The 23,404-nt window shown below is 50.7% G+C and overlaps 10 protein-coding genes across 10 annotated transcripts; 4 read left to right on the top strand and 6 right to left on the bottom strand.

Annotated features, from left to right (window-relative positions):
• Positions 1-151: 151 nt before the first annotated feature.
• Positions 152-879, top strand: ASPSYDRAFT_58086 (HD domain-containing protein; the record flags this gene model as incomplete). The annotated part of the gene is made up of 2 exons (XM_040849478.1): positions 152-197; positions 251-879. The coding sequence occupies 2 exons, from the start codon at positions 152-154 to the stop codon at positions 877-879; spliced, it is 675 nt and encodes a 224-aa protein (XP_040702687.1).
• A 235-nt stretch (positions 880-1,114) lies between these two features.
• Positions 1,115-1,757, bottom strand: ASPSYDRAFT_150713 (HIT family protein; the record flags this gene model as incomplete). Its single annotated transcript, XM_040842028.1, has 2 exons — positions 1,115-1,600; positions 1,698-1,757. The coding sequence occupies 2 exons, from the start codon at positions 1,755-1,757 to the stop codon at positions 1,115-1,117; spliced, it is 546 nt and encodes a 181-aa protein (XP_040702688.1).
• A 540-nt stretch (positions 1,758-2,297) lies between these two features.
• Positions 2,298-3,849, bottom strand: ASPSYDRAFT_152333 (Mob1 family protein; the record flags this gene model as incomplete). Its single annotated transcript, XM_040842180.1, has 2 exons — positions 2,298-3,536; positions 3,610-3,849. The coding sequence occupies 2 exons, from the start codon at positions 3,847-3,849 to the stop codon at positions 2,298-2,300; spliced, it is 1,479 nt and encodes a 492-aa protein (XP_040702689.1).
• ASPSYDRAFT_982452 (CobW family GTP-binding protein) lies at positions 3,804-5,931 on the top strand. The gene is made up of 5 exons (XM_040853251.1): positions 3,804-4,296; positions 4,375-4,458; positions 4,511-4,522; positions 4,590-4,686; positions 4,746-5,931. Exons 1-5 carry the CDS (start codon positions 4,176-4,178, stop codon positions 5,698-5,700), a joined length of 1,269 nt encoding a protein of 422 aa, XP_040702690.1. The 5' UTR covers positions 3,804-4,175; the 3' UTR covers positions 5,701-5,931.
• ASPSYDRAFT_980695 (uncharacterized protein) lies at positions 5,804-6,380 on the bottom strand. The gene has a single exon (XM_040853250.1). It carries the CDS (start codon positions 6,227-6,229, stop codon positions 5,906-5,908), a length of 324 nt encoding a protein of 107 aa, XP_040702691.1. The 5' UTR covers positions 6,230-6,380; the 3' UTR covers positions 5,804-5,905.
• An 80-nt stretch (positions 6,381-6,460) lies between these two features.
• ASPSYDRAFT_31520 (protein kinase family protein) lies at positions 6,461-9,781 on the bottom strand (the record flags this gene model as incomplete). The annotated part of the gene is made up of 1 exon (XM_040844882.1): positions 6,461-9,781. The coding sequence occupies one exon, from the start codon at positions 9,779-9,781 to the stop codon at positions 6,461-6,463; it is 3,321 nt and encodes a 1,106-aa protein (XP_040702692.1).
• Positions 9,782-11,947: 2,166 nt separating this feature from the next.
• On the bottom strand, positions 11,948-15,391 carry ASPSYDRAFT_89613 (endopeptidase La; the record flags this gene model as incomplete). Its single annotated transcript, XM_040852195.1, has 3 exons — positions 11,948-12,115; positions 12,174-12,391; positions 12,451-15,391. The coding sequence occupies 3 exons, from the start codon at positions 15,389-15,391 to the stop codon at positions 11,948-11,950; spliced, it is 3,327 nt and encodes a 1,108-aa protein (XP_040702693.1).
• A 254-nt stretch (positions 15,392-15,645) lies between these two features.
• On the top strand, positions 15,646-17,445 carry ASPSYDRAFT_132480 (putative mitochondrial DnaJ chaperone (Mdj1)). The gene is made up of 2 exons (XM_040840605.1): positions 15,646-15,992; positions 16,057-17,445. Exons 1-2 carry the CDS (start codon positions 15,780-15,782, stop codon positions 17,332-17,334), a joined length of 1,491 nt encoding a protein of 496 aa, XP_040702694.1. The 5' UTR covers positions 15,646-15,779; the 3' UTR covers positions 17,335-17,445.
• Positions 17,446-18,194: 749 nt separating this feature from the next.
• Positions 18,195-21,324, top strand: bro1 (putative signal transduction protein BroA; the record flags this gene model as incomplete). The annotated part of the gene is made up of 3 exons (XM_040852196.1): positions 18,195-18,472; positions 18,534-20,127; positions 20,188-21,324. 3 exons carry the CDS (start codon positions 18,195-18,197, stop codon positions 21,322-21,324), a joined length of 3,009 nt encoding a protein of 1,002 aa, XP_040702695.1.
• A 634-nt stretch (positions 21,325-21,958) lies between these two features.
• On the bottom strand, positions 21,959-23,193 carry ASPSYDRAFT_45308 (histone deacetylase complex subunit SAP30 Sin3-binding domain-containing protein). The gene is made up of 2 exons (XM_040847012.1): positions 22,766-23,193; positions 21,959-22,640 (listed from the first exon to the last, which is right to left on the bottom strand). The coding sequence occupies exons 1-2, from the start codon at positions 22,979-22,981 to the stop codon at positions 22,188-22,190; spliced, it is 669 nt and encodes a 222-aa protein (XP_040702696.1). The 5' UTR covers positions 22,982-23,193; the 3' UTR covers positions 21,959-22,187.
• Positions 23,194-23,404: the final 211 nt, after the last annotated feature.

Raw genomic sequence — 23,404 nt, forward strand, 5'->3', positions numbered from 1 at the left:
GCGATAAACTCATTTTCTCCAACCAGGCCCTCCTTCCCCTTCCTTCTTTTCTCCCCGCTATCCATATTCGCTCTTTTATTTCTGTCCCCTCTTGATCTCTCTATCTATCGTTGGAAACTCTCCTCTCTCTCGTTCCATTGCCATTGTCAATATGGGCTCTGAAACCCCCGCCGATTCTTCCTGGACCCCCCAGTCCGGTCAGTACAGCCCGCCAAACATAATCTGCTCACCGCAACTAACAAAACCTTAGTACTATCCACTTTTCCTTTCCCCATAGAAGAGAACTCTTCCTCTCCAGTTCCCTTCTTCCACCTCCTCGAACGACTGAAGACCACAAAGCGCGAAGGATGGCGCCGCTTCGACATCAACAACGGCGAGTCAATCTCAGACCACATGTACCGCATGTCAGTGATGACCATGCTCGCCCCGCCCTCTCTGGCCTCTCGCCTCAACCTCCAACATTGCATGAAAATGGCGCTTGTCCATGATATGGCAGAATCGCTTGTCGGTGACATCACCCCCGCCGATCCGATCAAAAAGACGGAAAAGGCCCGTCGCGAGGCCGCTGTGATGGAGTATATCGCTGGGACCTTATTGCGCGGTGTGCCAAGCGGAATGCTCGCTGGGGATGACATCCTTGCCGTCTTCAACGAGTACGAAGCGAATGAGACGCTCGAAGCGCAATTCGTCCACGACGTTGATAAGATGGAGCTTCTGCTCCAGATGGTTGAATACGAACGGAGCGGCGATGTTGATTTGGCAGAATTTTTGAATGTCTCAAAGAAGATCTATCTTCCTGAGATCCAAGAATGGGCTGCGACTGTGCTGAAGGAGCGGGAGGCGCTCTGGAAGACGAGAACATCCCAGTCTACGAATTAATGCATGTCTGCATGAGTGAAACGTTGATGGCTAAATGTCTGACGATACGCATGTTTCTTTCTTTTCCTTTCTTACCTGTCTATTTCTATCATATACTCTTACCTGGAGGCGTTGTACGGTCGGTCGGCCAAATAGATACCATCCTACCCGCACCATTAGACAATACAAACTGTTGCATCAAGCAAAATGGGTATATCGCAAATACATACTTAATCAACCTACACCGGCCAATCAATTAATCAGTAGGCTCTTTCGCCATCTCCTTTGCCAACATAGCCGCCTCCTTCTCCATCTCCTCGGGTCCCCTAGCAACCCTCTCCTCATTATCTACCTTCAGCCTTTCCATAACCCTCCCCCCATGTTCTTTGGCCTTTTCCTTCAAACTCCTTGACAAGTCCCCCTCTTCTCCATCCAGCTTCTCATACACCTCATCCGTGCTACTCAAATCCTGTCGCCGACGCGGAATAATATGTGCATGCACATGCGGCACACTCTGGCCCGCATCCACGCCATCCTGGATCGCAATATTCAAGCTCGTGGCCCCATAAACACGCTCAATCATCCGGCCCACGCGCCGCACGGTGAGAAACAAATCGGCGGTTTCGGGGGGTGACAGGTCGGCTACCCGCGGGACGACGCGGCGCGGGGAGATTAGGACGTGGCCTGGGAGGATGGGTTTGAGGTTTACGAGGGCGATGCTTAGCGGGGTTTGGTGGAAGACCTATATAGATTTCCAGAGGACAATTGGCGTTTGTTAGCGTTGAATTGGGGCTATGATGGGTCTGAATTGAACTTTGGGGCTCGGAGCTTTAACGAACCTGCGGGGTGACGAGGAAGGGGCCGAAATGGATCGGGCCGCCTTTTATTGTTAGGGGCATGGTCGGATCGTGGAGGCGGTAATTAGAATCCGACATGTATAAGGACAGTGGATGTGTGATTATGGTTAAGGTGAGGTGTGGGAGATGGTTGTCAAGATGGATGGGAGAGAGGTCGTGCGGAGAGCGGAGCGGACAAAGAGGCGGAGGTCTTGCTCCCAAGGCCGTTCGTCTACCAGCCTACCAATTCTTCGAAGTCCGCGAAGTCTAACTCTCCTCGAGCTGCTTGCATTCATCGCTAATGCCATGTTTAAGGATTTGATGCATGGTCTGGCCCCAAGTCCTCCGGTTGGTGCAGGAAGTGCGAACCATAAGTGAGCATGTCAATCTGATTGTGAAGCTGCGGACGATACTCAATCTACGAAAGCAAAGCATCAGATATGGGTATCATTATTTCTGTAAATATATTACAAAGGACTTGAGTTAAAATGCAGCCCAGCAATATCGAAAGGCATATTACAATCGTAGCATGAGCGCCGTCTCGTCATGTTATAAGATGAAGAAAGGATGCCGCGACCGTTGGGAGTTGCAGGTGATGCGAGGTCAGTTTTCTTCGGTAGGTTCCTCAGTCTTTCCCTCCGGCTCTGGCTTCGCTTCCTGCTCGGTTCCTGGTTCTGTTGTCGACTCTGTCTTTGGCTCTGACTCCGGGTCGGCAGCATCAGCATTTGATTCAGATTTGCTATCGAGGGTTGCGTCTTCTGTCGCTGGAGCAGGAGTCTCTTCCTGAACGACCTCTGTGGGCTGAACTGTTTCATGGTTCTGGTCCTGTACTTCGGTAGTTGGGCCTACCTCGCTGGCAGCGGGAGCGTCATCCTCCGGTTCAACTTCGGCAACAGTGACTTGAGAATCAGTGCTTTGGGTGGGGGATTGCACTGGTCCACCCTGTGTCTCATTCGTCGGCTCAGCCGGTGGCTGCAGTTCAGCCTTCTTTTTCTCTGGGGCTGTTTCCTGTGCCGGTTCTTCACTGTCCTCCGCGCTCTCATTAATGGTTGTGACGCGAGAACCGATCGAGGGGCTAGACTTGTGCCGTCGAGTAGTAGCGCCAGTGCTAATTGACGCCGGCTCAACTTGATCCAACGGAGGCATGAGAGATTCATTCTCCTTGCGCAGAATCGTCAATCGGCGGCCGTCGTTCGTGTCCTGTGATTGCTGTGGCTGGTGCGCATCGTCTCCCTCTGCCTCCGGTGGCACGGTATAATTATCTTCCGGAATAAGATGATACATGTCACAAACGGTTTTAAAGAACATATAAAGCCCGTCGTGACCCTCTACCTGCCAGAACACCTCCCGGTGCTGAAACCAAGCGTGCGCAAAGATGCGATACAGTCGCCGGAAGATGTTCGTGAGATGTCTCAAGCCCGCCTGCGGTCCGCCACCGGACTCCGATCCTAGTGTGAGCCTACTCGGAAAATGTTTTGGAGACGTAAGGATGTTGGTGGCCCAATCAAGCGTGTGGCAGCAGTAATCGATGGCGCAACACGCCTTGGGCGGATCATGAACTGCGCAAAGATACTGCCATTCCGAAGCCCGCATTTCGGGGCACGTCTGTGATGAGCATGGTGGGCTTTCAGCGAAGAAAGCAACAATGAGGTTGTTCACTTTCATGGTCAAGAAGCGGCAAAGTTCGTATAGCCATAGCGCCCGCTCAACACCCTCGGGGGGCTCCGCAAGCTGGCGAGCAATGTCTCGTTTGATCGGAATGACCGTGTCGGAGTTCTCAGGCCGTGTGAAATAGTTATGAAGTGCTTTCAGATGCTCTTGTAATTGAAACGGGGAGTCAAGCTGTATGGAAAGTACGAGTGTGTTAGGACGCTAGGAGTCTCCGGGGTGGTTGGGCATTGACTTGTTTACTGACATCTTTGAGAGGAATTAACGGAGGCCCCGAGGCCATCTCGTTCGATTTTGAACCTGGCCGAATTCTCCGCAACGGACCAGTATCCACGCCTGGGGAGACTCCCAGGCGTTGAGATTCCGCATCCGCGCCAAACGACTCGCCCACGGAGGGCGACTGAGGTGCGAACTGTACCTCAGTAAACGGGGGAGGACTGGGGAGTCGCGGAGAGCTGGACGGGGAAGAGACTCCCGCGGCGGCCATTGTCAGCGAGCTTTGTCGGAAATGAAACAAGGACCGAACGGGAGTCAGACGCCTCAAGGAGGTATCAAGGAGAACAAGCAGAGGCCGAGATAGAGAGCCGGCTAGCCTTCTCCAACTCCACTGCAGCTGAAGGATAAGCTAACGGAAACTGCCGGGCGGTGGGCGATAACCATGACCGCGCTAGCCCTAAGCCCTACCTCCTTCCCCTCTAAGTAACGTCATCGATCTCTGCCCCAGATTCTGTATACCCCGGTTGTATGCTCCTGCACCAGCAGACTGCGGTGTTACAGCCATTTCTAGAATAGAGACTATATCATATTCTCAACATGGATGACGATGATTCTCCCCCCGATCTGGTGGATGTCACCCAGCTCCCGGACTCCGAGCTTCAATCATCGTCTGCGGAACTTCCCCCGCAAGAGCGCGTTCCTATCACGCTTGTGACGGGTACGGTGAACATGCTGTAGATCCTTGCATGAATCATACTGGTTATATCACTGAATTACTGACGCTATGGCCCATCAGGTTACCTTGGTGCCGGCAAAACCACCTTACTGAACTACATCCTCACTGAAAAGCATGGCAAAAAGATTGCTGTGATAATGAATGGTACCATCAAGTATTAGTCGATAAAATACAACAAATGCTAATAATTATATAGAATTCGGGGACTGTGAGTCTACAAGGAAACTTCAAACCATACCCCAGAGCAAGCTAAAACTCATGCTTACGCCCTGTAGCAACGGACATCGAGAAACCTATGACCGTCAACAAAGACGGCCAAGAAGTCACCGAGTGGTTAGAAGTCGGAAATGGCTGCATCTGCTGCTCTGTCAAGTACATCACCCCTGGTACTCTCCCAACGAATCGCGCAGTGATGCTAAGATGGCGCACAGGGACTCAGGAGTGATGGCCATTGAATCCCTAATGGAACGCCAGGGAACATTCGACTACATCCTTCTTGAAACCACGGGGCTCGCGGACCCAGGAAACATCGCCCCTATCTTCTGGGTAGACGACAATCTCGGAAGCTCAATCTACCTCGACGGAATCGTCACACTAGTCGATGCCAAAAACATCTTGCATCTTCTCGACGAACCAACGCCAGAAGAAACCGTCCCTGTGTCTGACGAACCAAAGCATGACCACGACCACGACCACGGCTCTGGACCGGTTCTCTCAATGGCACACATGCAAATCTCCCACGCGGACGTAATCATCCTTAACAAAACCGACCTCGTCACGGCAGAGGAGCTAGAGCGTGTCCGGGACAGGATAACGGCCATCAACAGCGCCGCGAAAATCCACGTAACGGACCACAGCCGCACGCCTCAAATCGAGGGCATCGTTCTAGATCTACATGCATACGATCACCTCGATAGTCTGGATTTCAGCCAGAAAGGCCACAGCCATATAGACCCGGTACGTCACGTCCCTCACCCAGAAGCACACCGAGAAAAGAAACTGATCATGATATGTGTACACGTAAAGTCCATCTCAACAATAGCCCTAACGCACCCGCCATTCCCCGCCTCAAAAGTGCCCCTCGTAGACGCCTGGCTCCGCTCTGTCCTCTGGGACTCGACGCTCCCCGCTCCCCCTACTGATTCCAGCAGTAGCAGCCCTTCAAGCTTCGACATCCATCGTCTAAAGGGCATCCTAGCGCTCTCTGACGGCTCTAGCAAAATCATCCAGGCTGTGCGTGAAGTCTTCGAAATCCGGGATGAGGCTTCCTCTCCAGAAAGCGAGCAGCGCAAGACTCAGTGTAAGCTTGTTTTGATTGGGCGGGGGTTGGGCGATGTCACTCCGTGGCAGCAGAGTTTTGATGAGTTTTTGGCGAGAGATGAATAAATACATATCGTCTTTGGTTACTTGAGAGGCACGTGGATATTGATGAGCATTACGAAGGCCACATATGAATAGCATACATCGATGAAGATGCACGGTGGCTTTAGACTAGGCGAACCAAGAAAGAGAGAATTCTTTTCAATTAATACAGTGGATGCTAAAAATAGTAGAATTAATAGCGAGCTCAGATAACAAATCAATCAACAAATCAACCGATATACATTTGAGTATGCATTACCCAGAGACATGACATGATGAAACTTCGCAGCACAAGAAAACAACAGGCCGACAAATAGAGCGCGTAGATAGGGAATAAAGCCAACCAAATAAAAAGAGAAAGACAAAACAACCCATCCGTTCGTATGTCGTCGTAAGTAGGAAAATAATAGATAAACAATAACAGGGAAATCGGGAAATGCAACCCCAGGACGTAGAAATCGATCGAGTCTGCCGATGCTGAGTGTATCATGCTAGGTAGTAGGGAAATGCAACTGGAACTTGGAAAATAACGATCAAGCAATGAGAATAGCATATCAAATCAAGTTTTATGGCGACGAGAGGACAGAAAAAAGAGATAAAGAACAGAAATCGAGAAACCCCAGGAAAAAAACTGCCGCAATGGAACTCCGTGTTTTCGCCGTCATAATCCGCTGCATTGTGCTGAAACGCAAGGAGGTAAGTAATAAGTGTACAGCGCAAAACCCCAGCCGGGGCCTTTAATCAAACAGATTGGTTGAGGTAGTTGTGGGTTTTGTCGGTCAGGTCATACAAATTGTACGGCCATGCCGGTGAATGCTGGGTTAATGGGTAGATGAGAGTCGTTTAAGTAGGAATTTAGGTCATGGACACTATGTTGAGGGTATAGGGTCGACCGGTGTCCAATGGTCGAAATAGAAGTTGAATCTTTGTTGAATTTTTCTGTCGATGCTTTGATTGCTGGGTTTATGGGCAGGTGAGAATCGCGGAGAGAGAAGCTCGGATCCGACTCCTCGGTGTATTCTGGAGAGTTCGAAATCGATATGGGGTTAGAATCCGAGGTGCCATATATCTTGTGACTGGATGACTCCTGAGAGGATGTCATAGCTGGTTTGATTGGTAACTCTGAATTGCTGAGGAAGGAGCACTGGTGTTGGTCCTGGTCGATATTTTGAGAGCCCTGGGTTAATTTCGAATCGGGAACTGACATAGTGCCCTTCTGATTATGGAATACATTTTCCGGTGTTTCAATTGCCGGATTAATTGGTAAGATAGATTCGTTGAGCCAAGGGCCTTGGTCATGTATGGTATGTTGAAGGTTCTTGGAGATCGTCTCGACGAGGCGAGGCGACAACTTGTCTGCTTCCAAACTTGACCGGTCCACTTCCGGTGATTTGGCCGCTGGGTTTATGGGTAAAATGGAGTCGTTCAAGTAAGGGCCTTGGAGGCTATCTTGGAAACATGCCGAAGCCGACTGGATGCTCGGTGGCGGTTGAATAGGCGGCACATTTTGCTTAGGCAGCTCCTCCAATAATATGAGTGCGGGGTTTATCGGTAAAGTAGATTCACTCAGGTAACTGCTCTGTTGGTCATTAAGATTCTGAGGATAGTCCGCAATGTCACTCGGGAGTGGCAAATTGTCCTTTGTTGCAGGTAGCCCTGGCTCAAATCCGGCTGCCGGATTGATTGGAAGTGCAGATTGCAAAAGTGTGGACTCAGATTGCAATATTTCTTGACTAGTCCAATCTTCGGCCGCCGAGCTCACCGGGTGTATATTGGCAGGGGCTTGTGTGGTAAGAGGCGACTCCGGGTGTTGGTAATGAATAGAACCGTTTCGAGACGAATTATCCCATGGCCCAGCACTACCAAGCTCATCCGGCAGGTGTTGGGCGTCGGATATATGATCAACCATCGTCATGTCTGTTGAGGAGTTTCGGTAACGAGGGTCCACGCCAGCGTCCAAGTCAATCTCACTGTCTTCATAATCTAACGACAGGTTTCTTTCGGTGTATTCTGGACGAGTTGGGGGTTCCATTGTCACTGGTATCAGGTCATCCACAGAATTTTGCTCATCGAGAATTATTGACGTCTCCTTCCGAATCCCGTTCGGCCGTGGCACCGTATCATACGGCTCCATTTGCCGGCCTTGCTCTTCCCTATAAACAAAAGCACCATCCGTTTCAGGTGAGTGTATACTCTCAAGATCATCATGCGGAGAATGATGAGCGGTATGTGGCCTGCTATGACCGAAGCTACCCATTTGTCGCCCACGGGGATATAGAAAAGAAGCACGCGAGTCGTACAAAGGGAAGGCACCATTGTGCAGACCAACTCCGACGCCTATAGGAGGTTGCATCCTAGGCAACTGCTGGTCAAAAGTTCCGGTTTCGGGAGGGAAAAAATTCAACAGCTCCTTAGCTGACAGTCGGTGTCGTGGGATCGGACTCAAGCAAATAGACACCACTCTCCGATAATAATCCGGCACGGGAACGTCCTCGTCCAACACAAACGGCCGGCGCTGGCGCTCAGGTTCATCTTCCTCCATTGCCAGCGCCCAGAGTGTCATGCCCAACTGGAAAAGGTCTGTCTTAACTCCGATATACATCGATATCCGTTGGTTACTCTCGATCTTCGCCGCAATCTCCGGCGGTTCCCATCCCACCGGACAACCTCGTCGGTTAATGTCGATAATCTTCGCATCGTCGTTGGCGTCCACCACAATATTCGACAAAGTAAAATCTCCTTGCACATAGCCAGACTCATGAATCTCACACAGGCCGTGTACGATCTGTCTAGCCCAACGTTCCCGACGTTCCCAAGATATTGTCCCACGGTATTCGTACAAGATATCCACCAAGGCTCCTTTCTCGGCGAAACTGATGAGAAGCCCCTTAACAACTTCCTGCCGGTCATCAACCACAATTCCTTCGACCTGGATCACATTGGGGGTACTTTGAAGCGCATGCAAAGCGTTGATCTCGTACAGGAATTCGTCAACGGTATCTGGCCCGGGGATTTCCTTCTTGATAAATGATCTATCGCCCAGCCTCACATTATACACAAAGCCCGATAGATGTGCCTCAAAATGTAACCGGCGTTCGGGAACGAGTTGGGCGTCTGGTAAGTGGCCGATACTGGAGATGGGAGGGTAGGGGATGATCTCGTTCACATCCTCGGTAACATGGACATGCAGGCGACCATCAAGGGTCTCTAGTTTCAAATTGGTGACAGTATCGTAGAACTGGATCTCGGGCAGCGACTCGCGGATCGACTCGTAGATGCGGGCGCACTTGTCTCGCTGGTACCGTAATTCCCTGAGGTCCTGCTCCAGGGATTCAGGTTCAGCGTCGCGATAGTCGCAGGATATAGTGACGCGGCGCCATCTGTTGGCAGCTTCAGCATAGGTGACGAAAAATTTTTCCCTCTCTGAGCCGTCCCGAAAGTGCATGCTCAGGTTGAGAATCCACCGGCGCTCCAAATCCATGTCGAAATAATCAACAGGATGCCCCTCGGGAGTATCCGTCACCTCGGGGTAGTGGTCCCATTCCGACCTGACATCGCTATCCTGGGTGATATCCTCATTCGTTTCCGGGGGGTCGTCGACCTTGGTTGGGCTTGGTTCTGGGTCCGGGTCTTCGCGCCAGTTAATCTCCGGAGCGGATAATCTGGGATCCACGACAGACTGTGGGGACTTTGTCCGCTCGAGACTCAGTGTACGACGGTCGGCCGATGCAGCGCGTCGAGGCTCTGAGTTGACAGGGGAGAGACGGTCTCGACTTTCGGAGTTTTGTCTCTTGAAGGTAGTGGATCGGGGTAGGCCAACACCTACCTTCCTGGACAGCCGGCGCGTAAGGTTATCGTGGGATTTGGGCAGTGTAGAATTGGTGTCTTTGGAACTGGAGCGAGTGTTTGACGCGGAGGGAGTGTCAGTGCTTGTAGGTGAGCGAGAGGGAAAATCTCGATCATCGCGGCCAAGCCATCGCCGGAGACCCAGGCGATGCCACATGCTCTGCTTGGGACGCGGCGGCTCGACCTTTTCGGGGTCCAGCAAAAAGCCCAGAGACGACCTGGGCGAGCTACAGGAGCTGTCTGCAATGGAGATGGCCATCCAGCACGACCCAGGAGATCAAGAGGGCCGAATGGGGGAGGACGACTTGAAGACTCGAGGGGGCTGGGAGGGCGCCGGCCATAAGAAATTATCGCGGCGGGATCCCCGTTGACCTGACAGGGTTTCGTTTCAGAGGGAAAAACTCGGAAGTCTGAGCAGGAAAAAAGAAAAGAAAAGAAGAGTGACTACAAAAGACCAGGCGAAAAAAATTCAACAGCCCGAACTGGAGGCAGTCAAATCAGACAGATCCAGGCAGAGCATCGAGCAGCCCTCGACGAGTCGGTGAGGGTTCGGCGTTGTAACAGGTCGCACAACAGCAGCAGAGAAACAAGTAGGGGATGGATGTCGGCGCAGTCAACAGGATTAAAATGAACAATAAACTACCAAGAGGAAGGAGAGAAAAGAAAAGCGAAAAACAAGCATCAACAAGAGCAGCAAAATGAGAAAAGGTACTTTGAGACGGGGAGAAGAAAAGAAATCGGAGTGGGAGGAAACGCAGAAAATGAACGAAATGAAGCTGTCGCTGCAACAACGCAAGATGATTAGCCCAGGAAGCCCCGGAATAGCCACGCGATTATTTATTATTATCTCGATGAGTTATGACTCACTGAAGACGATGGTTCCTATAGTTACTGGCGGCGACTATCAACAAGCAGCTATACGGGACGAGGAAGTATACTCGAGACGGTGCAGTATACAAGCAGAGGCGGACGCACAATAAATCTGCGATGTCCTGATATTCAAAAAAATTCCAAGACTAAACAGATCCTCGCAGTTTTAGTCCAACGAAAATTGTCCCTGCTTTCGCTCTGATAAACTGACACTATTCCCCCATTGGACGCACTGCGGCCTGACAGTGCCTGATGTCCAGCGAAATATCATCACCGACAACCGACATATAGATCGACGTTTTGGTAGACACTGAAGGTGTACACAGGGGAGACCAGCGCACTCTCATAGTGTATCGTCTAGTTGAGCAGTTTACTCTTGCCGTTAACTATGAACCCAGCTGTTTCTACAGCCCAAGCCCTACCTGCCATCGTATGAAGTGTTTAAACTCAGTGTCCGCACTCCACCTGAAACGCTCACTGGTATATACCCAAGGAGACACTCGGTACCTGAGTCGCTTCAGTCACTCAGTCGCTCGCTGTGAGCCCCAACAGTCATAGATCCCAGAAATCCATACTCGACCCCACTCCTGCAATGCACAGCCCAAATCCTTCTCGAAGCCGCTCCTACTCTTGCTTAATCCGTCCCTCGTTCCTGTTCGCTGTTCGCTGTTCAAAGTGATGCTCGAGAACAACGAACAACCCATCATAAAGAAAGGGCGCCCAATCACCATGCACTCTGCCCCCCGGCATTCCTCCACCCCAAACTACACGCCATCCGTTCTCCTGCCATGCTCATCATTCGCCTCGACAGAACTCAATATTGCTTCGTTGGGACGCTTGCAGCGAATACTTTGTCTTCTGCGCCACTTCCTGGTGGGAGGCCTGCTGCACCCTGCCCCGGGAACCCGTCCACCGTGGTGTAGTGGCTCTTGGAGGATACCCTGGTGATGCATGGCTATGGCCCTGAGAGCTGCTTGCCGGGTGCAGCATTTGGGTGTCCTATCATCTTGGAGTTCTGCGCTCGACTTTTTACCCTTCTGGGACCTGTACTTCTTGGGGCTACTACGTACCCAGGGTAGATATTATAGTGCTGAAGTACCTACGTACTTGAACAAATGTCTCGATTATCATCATCCTGTACGAGGGTACTAAATTACGTTTACCAGTCATCCATGTCTTTGTTTATAGGTATATACATGCATGTGATCGGTAGATATCGAATCCAATCGTACATCGGCCTCATCATACAATCCTCGTTTTCGGAGCGGAGTGGTCAAGCTCTTCCTTCAACTCCTGGCGCAGACTTGAGTCTGCGCAACAAAAGAATCCAAAGAAGCACCGTGTCCCGACCCTGGCCGACCAGGGCCGGGAAACCTGTTGTAGTTCTAAAATGGTATTTTCAAAAGGCGTGAAAGAAAAAAGAAGAGAAAGAGGAAACAACTCCGGAGAATGCATTTCGCAACAAACGCCTGTACGTGACCAGAAATACAGAATCCAATAATCCAAAGGCTGAACAGCAACAGAAGTCTATCAAAGAAATGTCGACGGCCCAAGTTCAGTCATCGTCCTCGTCATGGTCATTGGACTTCTTCTTCTTGGGATCCTCAGACAGCTGCTTCTGCCAAACGTGGTTTGCGACATCCTTATCGACATCGGCAAACAGGATATTGGATACTTCTGAATACCAGCTCACAGGGTGGCCTTCAATTCCTTCTTTGATGTTCTAAATATATCTGTTAGATAAAAGAAGCTCCAAAAGTACTTGAAAGATAAGCACTCACCTCAGGTAGTTCCAGCCAGTCGGACATGTTATCGGCTGGGAAGATAATTTTCTTGGCGCCAGCACGGCGTGCAGCCACTGTCTTCTCTCGCAGACCTCCGATGCGCAATACTTTCCCGGTCACTGTCAGCTCTCCGGTCATGGCGATCGTTGGATCCAGGGGATGGTTCAGTGCCAGCGAAAGAAGAGATGTCGCCATTGTGATACCAGCGGATGGGCCTGTGTTTAATTAGCTCATCTGCACCTGATATTGCCTCATTGGGTTTTAGATCACTTACCGTCCTTTGGAACAGCACCCTCCGGGCAGTGCATGTGTAATTTGGCCTTCTCAAAGAACCGGTTCTCTGGGTACTGTTTGGCTACTACCGACTTCACGAAGGAATAGGCAATCTGAGTGGATTCTTTCATCACATTCTGCAAGTTACCCGTGATATCGAGACCCGGTCGTGACTCGGGTGTCAACGCATTTTCCAAGATGGACTCGACGTAGAGAGCCGCACCTCCCATACTGGTCCAGGCCAGACCCATTGTAACACCCGGTGGGAAGGTGTCATACAAGCGGTCAGCAGTGAAAATTGGTGGACCAACGTAGTCGGTCAGGCTGTCCTTGCCGATGCTGAGCTGTACGGTATCGGGTACCTTGAGTCCGACCCGAGGGGTTTCTGCGGTTGACTTGTCCGATTCGCTCGATGTTTCGTTAGAAGCTGTCTCCTTGTTCGACTCCTCTTGCGCTGCCTTGCCTTCATCAGTGATGGCCTTCTCCTCTGCTAGGACCTCTTCTCCGAGATCCTGAACAATTTTGAAGGCGGCCTTCCGATAAACTTTCTCGATCTGCTTCTTCAGGTTTCGAACACCACTTTCGCGACAGTACGACTTGATTAGTTCTTCAATCGCTTCCTCATTCAGGGTGACGTCAACGTCCTTGAGGCCAGTAAGTTCTCGAGCAGCGGGAGCAAGGTATCGTTGAGCGATCGCCATTTTCTCATCCGCAACATAACCAGACAGCTCGATCACCTCCATGCGATCTAGCAATGGCCGCGGTATCGTATCAGTAACGTTAGCAGTGCAAACAAACAGGACCTTCGATAGATCCACGGCCACATCCATGTAATGATCCAAGAAGGACGAGTTCTGCTCGGGATCGAGAAGCTCAAGCAATGCCGAAGATGGATCGCCCTGGTGACCACGGCCAATCTTATCCACTTCATCGATCAAGATAAGAGGGTTCTCCGTTTGACACTTCTTCAGTGCTTGAATTATACGCCCTGGAAGAGCCCCCACGTATGTCCTTCGGTGACCTTTGATCTCTGCCACATCCGTTAACCCACCTACGGAGAACCGATAATATTGTCGGTTCAGCGCCCGGGCGATGGACTTTCCGATACTTGTCTTTCCGACACCAGGAGGGCCAACAAGGCAGAGGATTTTCCCTTCCACGGTACCCCGGAGCTTTCCAACAGCAATAAATTCGAGAATGCGGTCCTTGACGTCCTTCAAACCGTAGTGGTCTTCGTTCAAAACAGTGGTCGCATGATTAATCCCAAAGTTCTCCACGCTCTTTTTTCCCCAGGGAATCTGTGTCAACCAGTCCAAATAGTTCCGGGTGACGTTGAACTCAGAGGCAGCCGGCTCAAGATGAGCAAGCTTGTTGATCTCTTCGTCGAATACTTTCTTCACGGCTTCGGGCATTGCGAGTTTCTCCGCCTTCTCCTTAAATTTCTCCACGAGCTTATCCTTCCCATCGGACTCGATACCCAGCTCTCTCTTAATCCCTTTCATCTGCTCCATCAACCAGTACTCTCGTTGTCGCTTCTGAATCTTAGCCTCAACGTCCTTGGAGATCTTGGATTGAAGCTGGGCATTCATAAGCTCCTTCTTCAAAACAACTAATCCCTTAGGCAATCTCTCCTCAATATTCATAAGCTCCAAAACTTCCTGAAGCTCATGCAACTCTCCCCCTGAGACAGCGGCAGCAAAGTCCGCCAGCTTAGCAGGTTCATCGCTCAGGTTTCCAGGGAACTGATCTGTGTAGAACGCTGAGATCTGGTCACGGAACAGGGGGTTCAGCGTAGCTATCTCCTTGCAGACGTTGACAATTTCACTTGTCACGGCTCGGATAATAGCGCTCTTCTTATCAAAAGGCTCCTCCGTAAGGTTCTCAACGTTCACTAGGCTGACCGGGTACTTCCGTAAGAAAGAGGTGGGTTCATAATGATCCTTCGGCGCGAGTTCGGAGTTCTCCTCAAAACTCGCTACAACGTCACCCCGCTTTTCTGTGGTCTTATCCTCCGGTGTGGCAGCCTTCGAGGAATCGCTAGGCGGCAGTAAAGAGGATATCTTGATACGTCGGTGGGGGTAGAGTACGGCTGTCACGCCGCTTTGCTCGCCGCGCAAAGGGTAAGCGGCAGTAACCTGGGCAAACACACCAACGTCATAAACATCATCGGTGTTCTCAATCACATCACCATCTGCATTTTCATCCTTGAACAGGAAGGCGCCCACATATGGCTGCCCACGTTTCATCATATCTTGAATTGCAGTAGCGACATTTGGATCGCGGATGGTGATAGCTTTGTAAAAACCAGGGAAAAGTGGGCGTTTAGCAATAGGAATTGCCATGACCTGAGGATAAACTTCAGGGACTGATGGCTTTTGCAGAGCCTTTTCATTAGAGTTCTTCTTCCCTTTCTTCCCACCATCATCACCACCGTTGTTTGAACCACTAGGCTTGGAGTCTGACGAACCCTCGCTCACAGGAATAGTAGAGGGAGTGTCCGAAGAGTTGCCTTTCCCTTCCGCTTCTTTCTTTGCATCTTCATCCACGCTACGCTGCTCCTTATCTACCGCTTTCTCCTTCCGCCTTGCGAAGGCCGATGTCGGAGCTCCTGATTCTACAGAACTCTGTTTCCCAGACGAATCAACCTGCTTGCGGCGAGACTCGCGATCGACGTCTTTATCTTCGCTTCCATCTTTATTCTCTTTGTTCTCTTTCTGGTTTGGATCCTCCTTCTCATCTCCAGGTGGAGGTTTTTCTCTCCGCCGGGCGGCGCTGGATGAGAAAGTGCGAGGGGACGGCGGAAGTGAGCGGAAACGGCGAGACGTCTCTAAAAACGATCGGGAACCGACATTGTATCCGTGTGAAGCAAATAGGGGCCGGAGAATGAAAGGGCGCGGTGTTTGGAGCGCGGCTCTCCAGCGGAGGGTCTGGCCGCGGAGCATGCTCCCTGGGTATATAGCGACAAACGAGGCGAAATAGAGGGACCTTTAAAAAAAGAAACAGAAACAAGATAATGTACAGAACAAAAGAAATTGTGCAAGGAGATAGGCACAAAATTGCGGAAAGGCAATGATGGAGCAAAGACGATGGTGAGCTCAGGCGATTGATTACCGAAGCAAGCAGTTCCATCATCTCGAGGGTCGGACCATCACTTTATCCGGTCGGGAAACTTCGATTAAGCCGAAAGACTGAGAAGCTTCGATTTTGCTCCATCCAGATTCGCAGCAAAATCTCCGGGGAAATCGCAGCAATTACTCTCCACTCTGGCATGGGTATATTGCGCTTTTCTCCAGTCGTTTTCTCAGTTAGCTCGTCATTCATTTTTTCACAATGAACCCGTCTTCGGTACTCATGCCAAAAGCCACGGCTATTCCCGGCTGTATCCTTCGAACCTCGCGACAGTGCTCGAAACAAAACCAGACAGCTGGTGTTAGAACCTCCGTCCCAGCGCGTCAATATCATGTCACCACCATCCACTCGCCCGTGAGACGTCGTCGGGATAGTATTTTCATGAAGAAACGTCCAGACTACATCCAAACTAGGGTAGGTAGATTTGACCTCGAATATACTTGTCTTCTAAATGTCTAACACCTTTTCATACACGTAGAGCTTCCATGTTACGAACGTACTTGCGGCAGTCCCTGATCCGTACAAAGTCCTAGGAGTCGACAAAGGCGCTTCCGCAGGCGATATCAAAAAGGCGTACTATGGAATGGCAAAGAAGTACCACCCCGATACCAACAAGGATGAAAACGCCAAGGAGAAGTTCGCGGAGGCTCAGACCGCCTATGAGTTACTCTCGGATCAAAAGAAACGTGAGACTTATGATCGATACGGGTCAGCTGCGTTTGATCAAAATGGCGGCTTCGACCCGAGCGCTGGTGCAGGCGCGGGAGGCAACCCGTTCGCTGGTGGGGGAGGCTTCCACGGGTTTGGCGGAGGCTTTGGAGGGGGTTTTCCTGGCGGTTTTGCGGCGGATATCAACTTCGAGGATCTTTTTGGGGCTTTTGCGGGTGGCGCTCGTCGTTCTGGCCGGGGTAGACGCGGTCCGTTCCAGGAGGTACTAGTCGGTGAGGATATTGAGGTTCAAACCAGCATTTCGTTCATGGAAGCGGCCAAGGGTACATCACAGGACGTCGTTATCACGCCTCTGAAAGAATGCGGCACCTGTAACGGTGATGGTTTAAAACAAGGTGCGAAACGTACACAATGTCGCCAATGCAACGGTACCGGAACTCGGGTACATATGCTGCAGGGAGGCTTCCAGGTAGCGGCAACCTGTGATGCCTGTGGTGGAGCGGGACTTATCGTTCCTCGAGGCTCGCAATGTGGCTCATGCCATGGAAATGGAGTTGTCCGCGACCGAAAGACTGTCCAGGTCGATATTCCTGGTGGTGTTGAAGATGGCATGCGCTTAAGGATATCCGGAGAGGGTGATGCGCCTCCGACCGGAACGGCAGCTGCCCCCGGCGCTAAGACACAGCGAGGTGATCTCTATGTGTCCATTCGGGTTTCTCCTGACGAACGGTTCAGTCGTGCCGGATCCGACATCCTTTACACCGCATCAATCCCTCTTACTACGGCACTTCTTGGTGGCGAAGTGACAGTGCCCACCCTCGACGGACACGTCAAAGTAAAGGTTGCGACGGGAACTGGGACTGGCGATCGGATTACACTTTCAGGAATGGGCATGAAGAAACTAACTGGCCGATCTCGCGGCTTCAGCCCGACCGGTGATCTGAAGGTTGAGTTCAAGGTTGCGATGCCCAAGTACCTGACAGGCAACCAGCGCACTATCCTTGAAGTTCTTGCCGACGAAATGAATGATAAGACTGCCAGGAGGGTCATGGACATTCCAAGGGACGGGTATGATTTGCACTTGTAAAATATTTAATTTGTGGTACTCTTGCTAACAGACGAGCAACAGTGGTGCTCCTCCAACATCCGATGAATCTTCGGGAGAAACGACCAAGAACGAAGGGTTTCTGAAATCCGCATGGCACAAGCTCATGAGCCATAAGAAGCCGACCGAATCGGAGAAGCCCAGCGAAGAATCGTCTAAAAAGGAGTCCGAATCCTCGACCGATAGCAACAAAAGCGAAAACGACAAGAAGTCCGGCTCGACTTGAGCGGAGATATTAATCCATGTCGCTTGAACAATCTTCCCTTTAATTCTTTGTGTATATCATAGCGCCGGCGAGATTAGGGTGTGGTCTTCTTCATTTGGTTTAGGTGATTTTGCATATTCTGTGTTGGGAAGAGCTCTTCATTGTATCTATAGTTGTTCTGTTCCAGGGATTGCGCTATAGAGGCTGTCTCTGCATGTACATTATCGGAGCCACAACATCTCTACTTCTCCAGACCTACCCTTCATTTGCAGTATTTAATTTGACGGTAATTATAGACCAGTCAATAAGATTCAATCGCGCCATAAAAGCTGAATTATTAGTCCCCCGTGTGGCTGTCAATTCATCACATAGGCCGCCGTCGAATCAGCTGGCACCAACCACTGCAATTTCCGCCGCCGAACATCACCACCACAGTCCATCACATCCTCCTTCCTACCGGTACCCCACAGCCACCATCCCTCCCTTTCCCTGCTCTGCGACCCTTTTCTTTTCTTCTTCCCGGTCTTCCCATCTTGGCTTCGAATTATTCGGCGTATTATATATATTACTCTTCGCTTCAACCTCATTCCCCGCTCTCCTTTAGGTAAATGGGAGCTCCCCGCTCCTCGCCGGCAAGATGGTTCAGTCGCCTATGATATCATGTCCCCTCAAACAGACCAACGAAATCGACTGGATTCAACCTCTCAAGGACTATATTCGCCAGAGCTATGGTGAAGACTCCGAGCGCTATGCTCAAGAATGTGCGACACTTAACCGGTTGCGCCAGGATATGAGGGGCGCTGGCAAGGACAGTGCGACAGGACGGGACCTTCTCTATCGATACTATGGTCAACTAGAGCTCTTAGATCTCAGATTCCCCGTCGACGAGAGTCACATAAAAATATCCTTTACCTGGTATGAAACTCAAGCACCGTGGTTACCTACGACTCCGCTGATTGTACAATGCTGCCTTTAGGTATGATGCGTTCACCCACAAGCCGACCTCACAGTACTCTCTCGCCTTCGAGAAGGCATCGATTATTTTCAATATCTCCGCAGTCCTTTCCTGTCATGCAGCAAACCAAAACCGTGCGGATGATACCGGCCTGAAGACCGCTTATCACAACTTCCAGGCATCCGCCGGCATGTTCACCTACATCAACGAAAACTTTCTCCACGCTCCGTCGACTGACCTGAACCGCGAAACCGTCAAAACCCTCATTAACATCACGCTTGCTCAGGGTCAGGAGGTATTCCTTGAAAAGCAAATAGCGGACCACAAGAAATCTGGATTCCTGGCGAAACTCGCCAGCCAGGCCTCATATCTCTACGCGCAGGCCATTGAAGGGACACAAGAACATGCTAAAGGTATCTTTGACAAGGCATGGGCTACTCTGCTGCAAGCTAAATCTGCGCATATGGGGTCCGTGGCGTCGTACTACCAGGCGCTAGCAGACGACGAAGCGGGCTCGTACGGAATAGCTGTTGCGAGACTCCAACTGGCAGAGAAGCATTCGACAGCTGCACTCAGCTGGGCTAAGTCGTTTCCTTCATCGGTCTCGCCAAACACAAATCTAAGCTCGGAAGCGGGTCCTAATCTGGTGGACATTGTCAAGTTTCATCTTGCGAACGTGCAGTCCCAACTGGCCACGTCTAATAAGGACAACGATTTTATATATCATCAGCCTGTCCCGAGCGAAGCGGGACTATCCGCAGTATCGAAACTACCTGCAGCAAAAGCGATCCCCGTTAGTGAATTGTACCAGGGCCAGGATATCCAGCGGATCATCGGCCCCGATATTTTCCAGAAGCTTGTTCCCATGTCTGTTACGGAGACAGCAAGTCTCTATGATGAAGAGAAGGCAAAACTGATCCGGGCAGAAACAGAAAAGGTCGAGACGGCTAATGGAGAAATGGCAGCAAGTCTGGATTATTTCAAGCTTCCAGGTAGCCTCAACATTCTGAAAGGAGGTATGGACCAGGAAATGACGGTTGATGAAGAATTTCAACATTGGTGTCAGGAACTGGCAGGACACGACTCATTCTCCAAGGCGTTTGATAGTCTTCAAGACCGCAAATCGGAGGTGCTGTCGCAACTAGACCAATGTTCCAAGCAGTTGGATTTGGAAGAGAGCGTTTGCGAGAAAATGCGCTCGAAATACGGGGCTGATTGGAGCCAGCAGCCCAGTAGTCGCCTGAATACGACCCTTCGTGGTGATATCAGGTCCTACAGAGATACCATCCATGAAGCTAGTGCCAGCGACTCCCAGCTTTCTGCAACTCTTCGGCAGTATGAGTCGGATTTTGATGAGATGCGATCAGCAGGGGAGACGGACGAAGCGGATGTCCTTTTCCAGCGAGCAATGATAAAGGCTGGCTCGAAGCAAAGCAAGGGCAAGAACGGTGTAACCAGCCCTCATTCAGCCTCAGAAGGGATTTTACTAGATGATGTCTACGATGATGATGTTCCCTCGGTGACAGAGCAGATTTCCAGGGTGGAGTCAATTCTCAAGAAACTGAACCTAGTCAAACGAGAAAGATCCCAGGTCTTGAAGGATCTGAAAGACAAGGTAACTACCATTTCTAGGTGTTTACGTATGTTGTTCCAGGGCTAACAGCTGGTGATATAGGTGCACAACGACGATATCTCAAACGTTCTGATTCTCAACAAGAAATCAATTACAGGCCAGGAAAGCCAGCTCTTCGAGGCTGAGCTGGAGAAATTTCGGCCTCATCAAAACAGACTGCTCCAGGCCAACCATAAACAAACAGCGTTAATGAAGGAGCTCACGAAAACCTATGGAGATCTTTTGCAGGACAAACGGGTGAGAGCTGAGCAGTCGAAATATGAGACAATAACCCGGCAGCGCAACTCTGTGATGGCCAGATATAAGAAGATATACGACTCTTTCAACAGCTTGCGTTCAGGAATAACACAGGCTCAAACATTCTACACCGAAATGACTGATACTGTTGACAACCTCAAAAAGAACGTCGATACCTTCATCAACAACCGCAGAACCGAAGGTGCCCAGCTCCTAGCTCAGATCGAACGTGACAAGTCGAGCGGTTCATCCGACCAGGAGGAACGCGAGCGAGAGAAACTGAGACAACTGATGGAACGTCTGTCCACGGAGCCAAAACCTTCCTCTGTACCCCCGCCGCCGTCAGTCGGTGGTCCAGCCCAAGCCAAATCTCCGCCGCCGCCTATCAAAGCACCAGCTTACCCGGCGAATATTGCTCCTCCTAAGGCGTCACCGCATTTCCCTTCGGCCGTTCCACAACATCATGGCAACCCCATCTCTCATTCTCCAGCCCCTTACGGCCAGTACATGCCTCCAGGAACCGGCGTGTCCTACATCCCGTCCCAATCCTTCCAGCAAGGTGCTGCCGCGCCACTTTCGGAGGGCTATAACCCAATGGCGTATCCGGTCCCCGCCTCATCCATGTCGCCTCCCCCAAGTCAGCATTTCTACTCCCCAGCACCTACTCCATTCTACACCAGCCCAACCCCACCCGTTCCCTCGAGCCAATACATGCCACAAGGCTATGTTCCGCCGCCGCCGCCTCCCCGACCTCAACAGACCACCTATCCGCCTTCTGCAGGCCCATTCCCCTCCGGCCCTGGCGGATACGCTCAAAGCAGGCCATATGGAAGCAGTCAACACAATAAAACGCACTCACAGTCGTCTCCGCAATCAGGCTTCCCCCCTTCTTCCTCATCAACTACTCCCGATCCTTGGGCCGGTTTGAATGCCTGGAAATAAGTGGCTTCTCTCTGCGGACGTTTTCTTCTATTTCCTCTGAATAATGAAGAACTACGATAGATTTACGTATGAATGTATCCAGTGTCATATGTTGATATTCACATTCAAACTTACCACTGTACCACGTGCATTACAGCGTTTGCCAACCATTGCGCTTTATTCGTACTTGAAAGTATATTCTTTCTCCTCATTTAGGTATGATTAATTTCCTAGTACATATATTCAGCTCAACTACGAAAATTCCGTGCGTATTCTATATAGGCTCGTGTTCCAAGAGGGTCGATAGGTATAGAACTTGATAGTTGAGGTGTGCAAAGTTAACAGGGCCGTTTTAGCCGCTATTTATCAACTAACAACCACGTACCTGTTACTCAGATATTTTGACATATATGCAAAAATAGTCCAAATGGACTATTAGACGTCGGGATAAAAACACTAGAAAGCACTCAAGACACTACAGGTATAGGGTCCCCCAAGTTCAAACACTGTATATATATATATATATATATATGTCCTTCATAACAGTTGAATGGACAATACTAAAGCATTGATGGAGGAAATGTAAATTGTAAATTCCAATCTCGCATAACTCCAGTAGATAATATTGAAATACACCGACATAGCAAAGGGGAAGAAGAGAACGTCGAAAAGTATCGAGAAAGAACCAACAATGGGTATCATAATAGAAGGAAAATTCGGTGATACAAGGCTGCCAGAACCAAGAAATAACCCGACCGAATAAATATTGCAACAGGGGATCCATATTTTATACAGGGCGACATTACACCGAAACCGAACGCCAGACCAGACCGAACTAGGAAACAAAGACCTAGGTATAAACTCAGAGACTTCATTTGGCGTATTCAAGGCTGGAATTTCAGTCGGAAGTGTCGCCCTCGTCCCTCTTCGCGGACTTTGTATAGGAATCGTGCAATGGCTTCTTGCTCCACAAGACCGGCGCTGTTGAAGTGTTTGCGGACGGCCGTGGCGAGCTGGTTCTTGCCTACTCGGTCTTGACCGATAATATGGTTCAAGGCGCCTTTGCCATCAAGCGAGCTGGGTTTCCTTGACGGGTTGCGGGGAGAGCTTCCGCCGCTGCGGTTATGGTGCTGGCCCCTCGAGGAGCCATTCATCTGGTGGGAGCCATGGTTCGAGCCATGTGCACGTTGTGCCGCGATAGCTGTTGGGGATCGGAGGCCGATTCCTCGCGAGAGGAGGTTATGCGCGTATTCGGTGGAGTGCGCGCTAGGGCAGGGCAGTTTGTAGGCGTGTCGGTAGGAGTGAAGGAACTCGAGAGGCATGTCTGGCCAGGGGATCTAGAAGACAGGATAAATTGTCAGCGATAAGAAGCATTATTCGGTGTGCATCGGTATAAAAATATGAGGGATAAGATGTCGGGTGTCTATGGAAAGTGAGATTTTCGGTCTGTCCAACAACGTACTCTTGGGAGGTTGTCCAGCTGCTCTCCTTGTGTAGCGGGGGCGCTAGTGACGTTGGTAGAGGTTTTAACCTCTCGAGAAACAGAAGCCGTTGTGACACCATTAACGGCTTTCCTTGCCTTCGACGTCGCCGTCTTGAGCTCCTTTGTCGTCGTGCTGGAGGCTTCAGACCGTGAGTCGTCCTGAACAGCGGTGTTCCGTTGGCGCGGGGGCGCCATGACGAGATGAGAAGTTTTCGAAGGCTCAGTGGAGAGAAGGACGTGAATATCCGAGCCCGTCGCAGGCCCTAAAGAGTAAGGGAGGGTCGATTGAAAGCAGCGACTACAATTGAAGCACAAGGTAAGCGAGTGTGGCTTTCATGGCCGTTGACAGCCTGGATGAGGAACTTTTTTTGGCTTTGGCCCCGGGCATTCCTAGGCGGCAAGACGCGGCAGAATCCCATCGCGCGACATCATCGTCGTCGCCCAATGCGGTAATATGACGAAAGCCGCATCCCGCCAGATAAGAGCCGCTTCACTTCATCCTTCTTCTCTCTTGTACGACTGAGAGGTCGCTTGTCATTAATTAAGCTGTGCGTTGTCTAGAGTATTCAACCGGGTCAGGAAGCATCCAGCTTGGAACTTATGACAGCCCATTATCGT

Source organism: Aspergillus sydowii, assembly GCF_001890705.1.
Source record: "Aspergillus sydowii CBS 593.65 unplaced genomic scaffold ASPSYscaffold_5, whole genome shotgun sequence".
Taxonomy (NCBI): Eukaryota; Fungi; Ascomycota; class Eurotiomycetes; order Eurotiales; family Aspergillaceae; genus Aspergillus; species Aspergillus sydowii.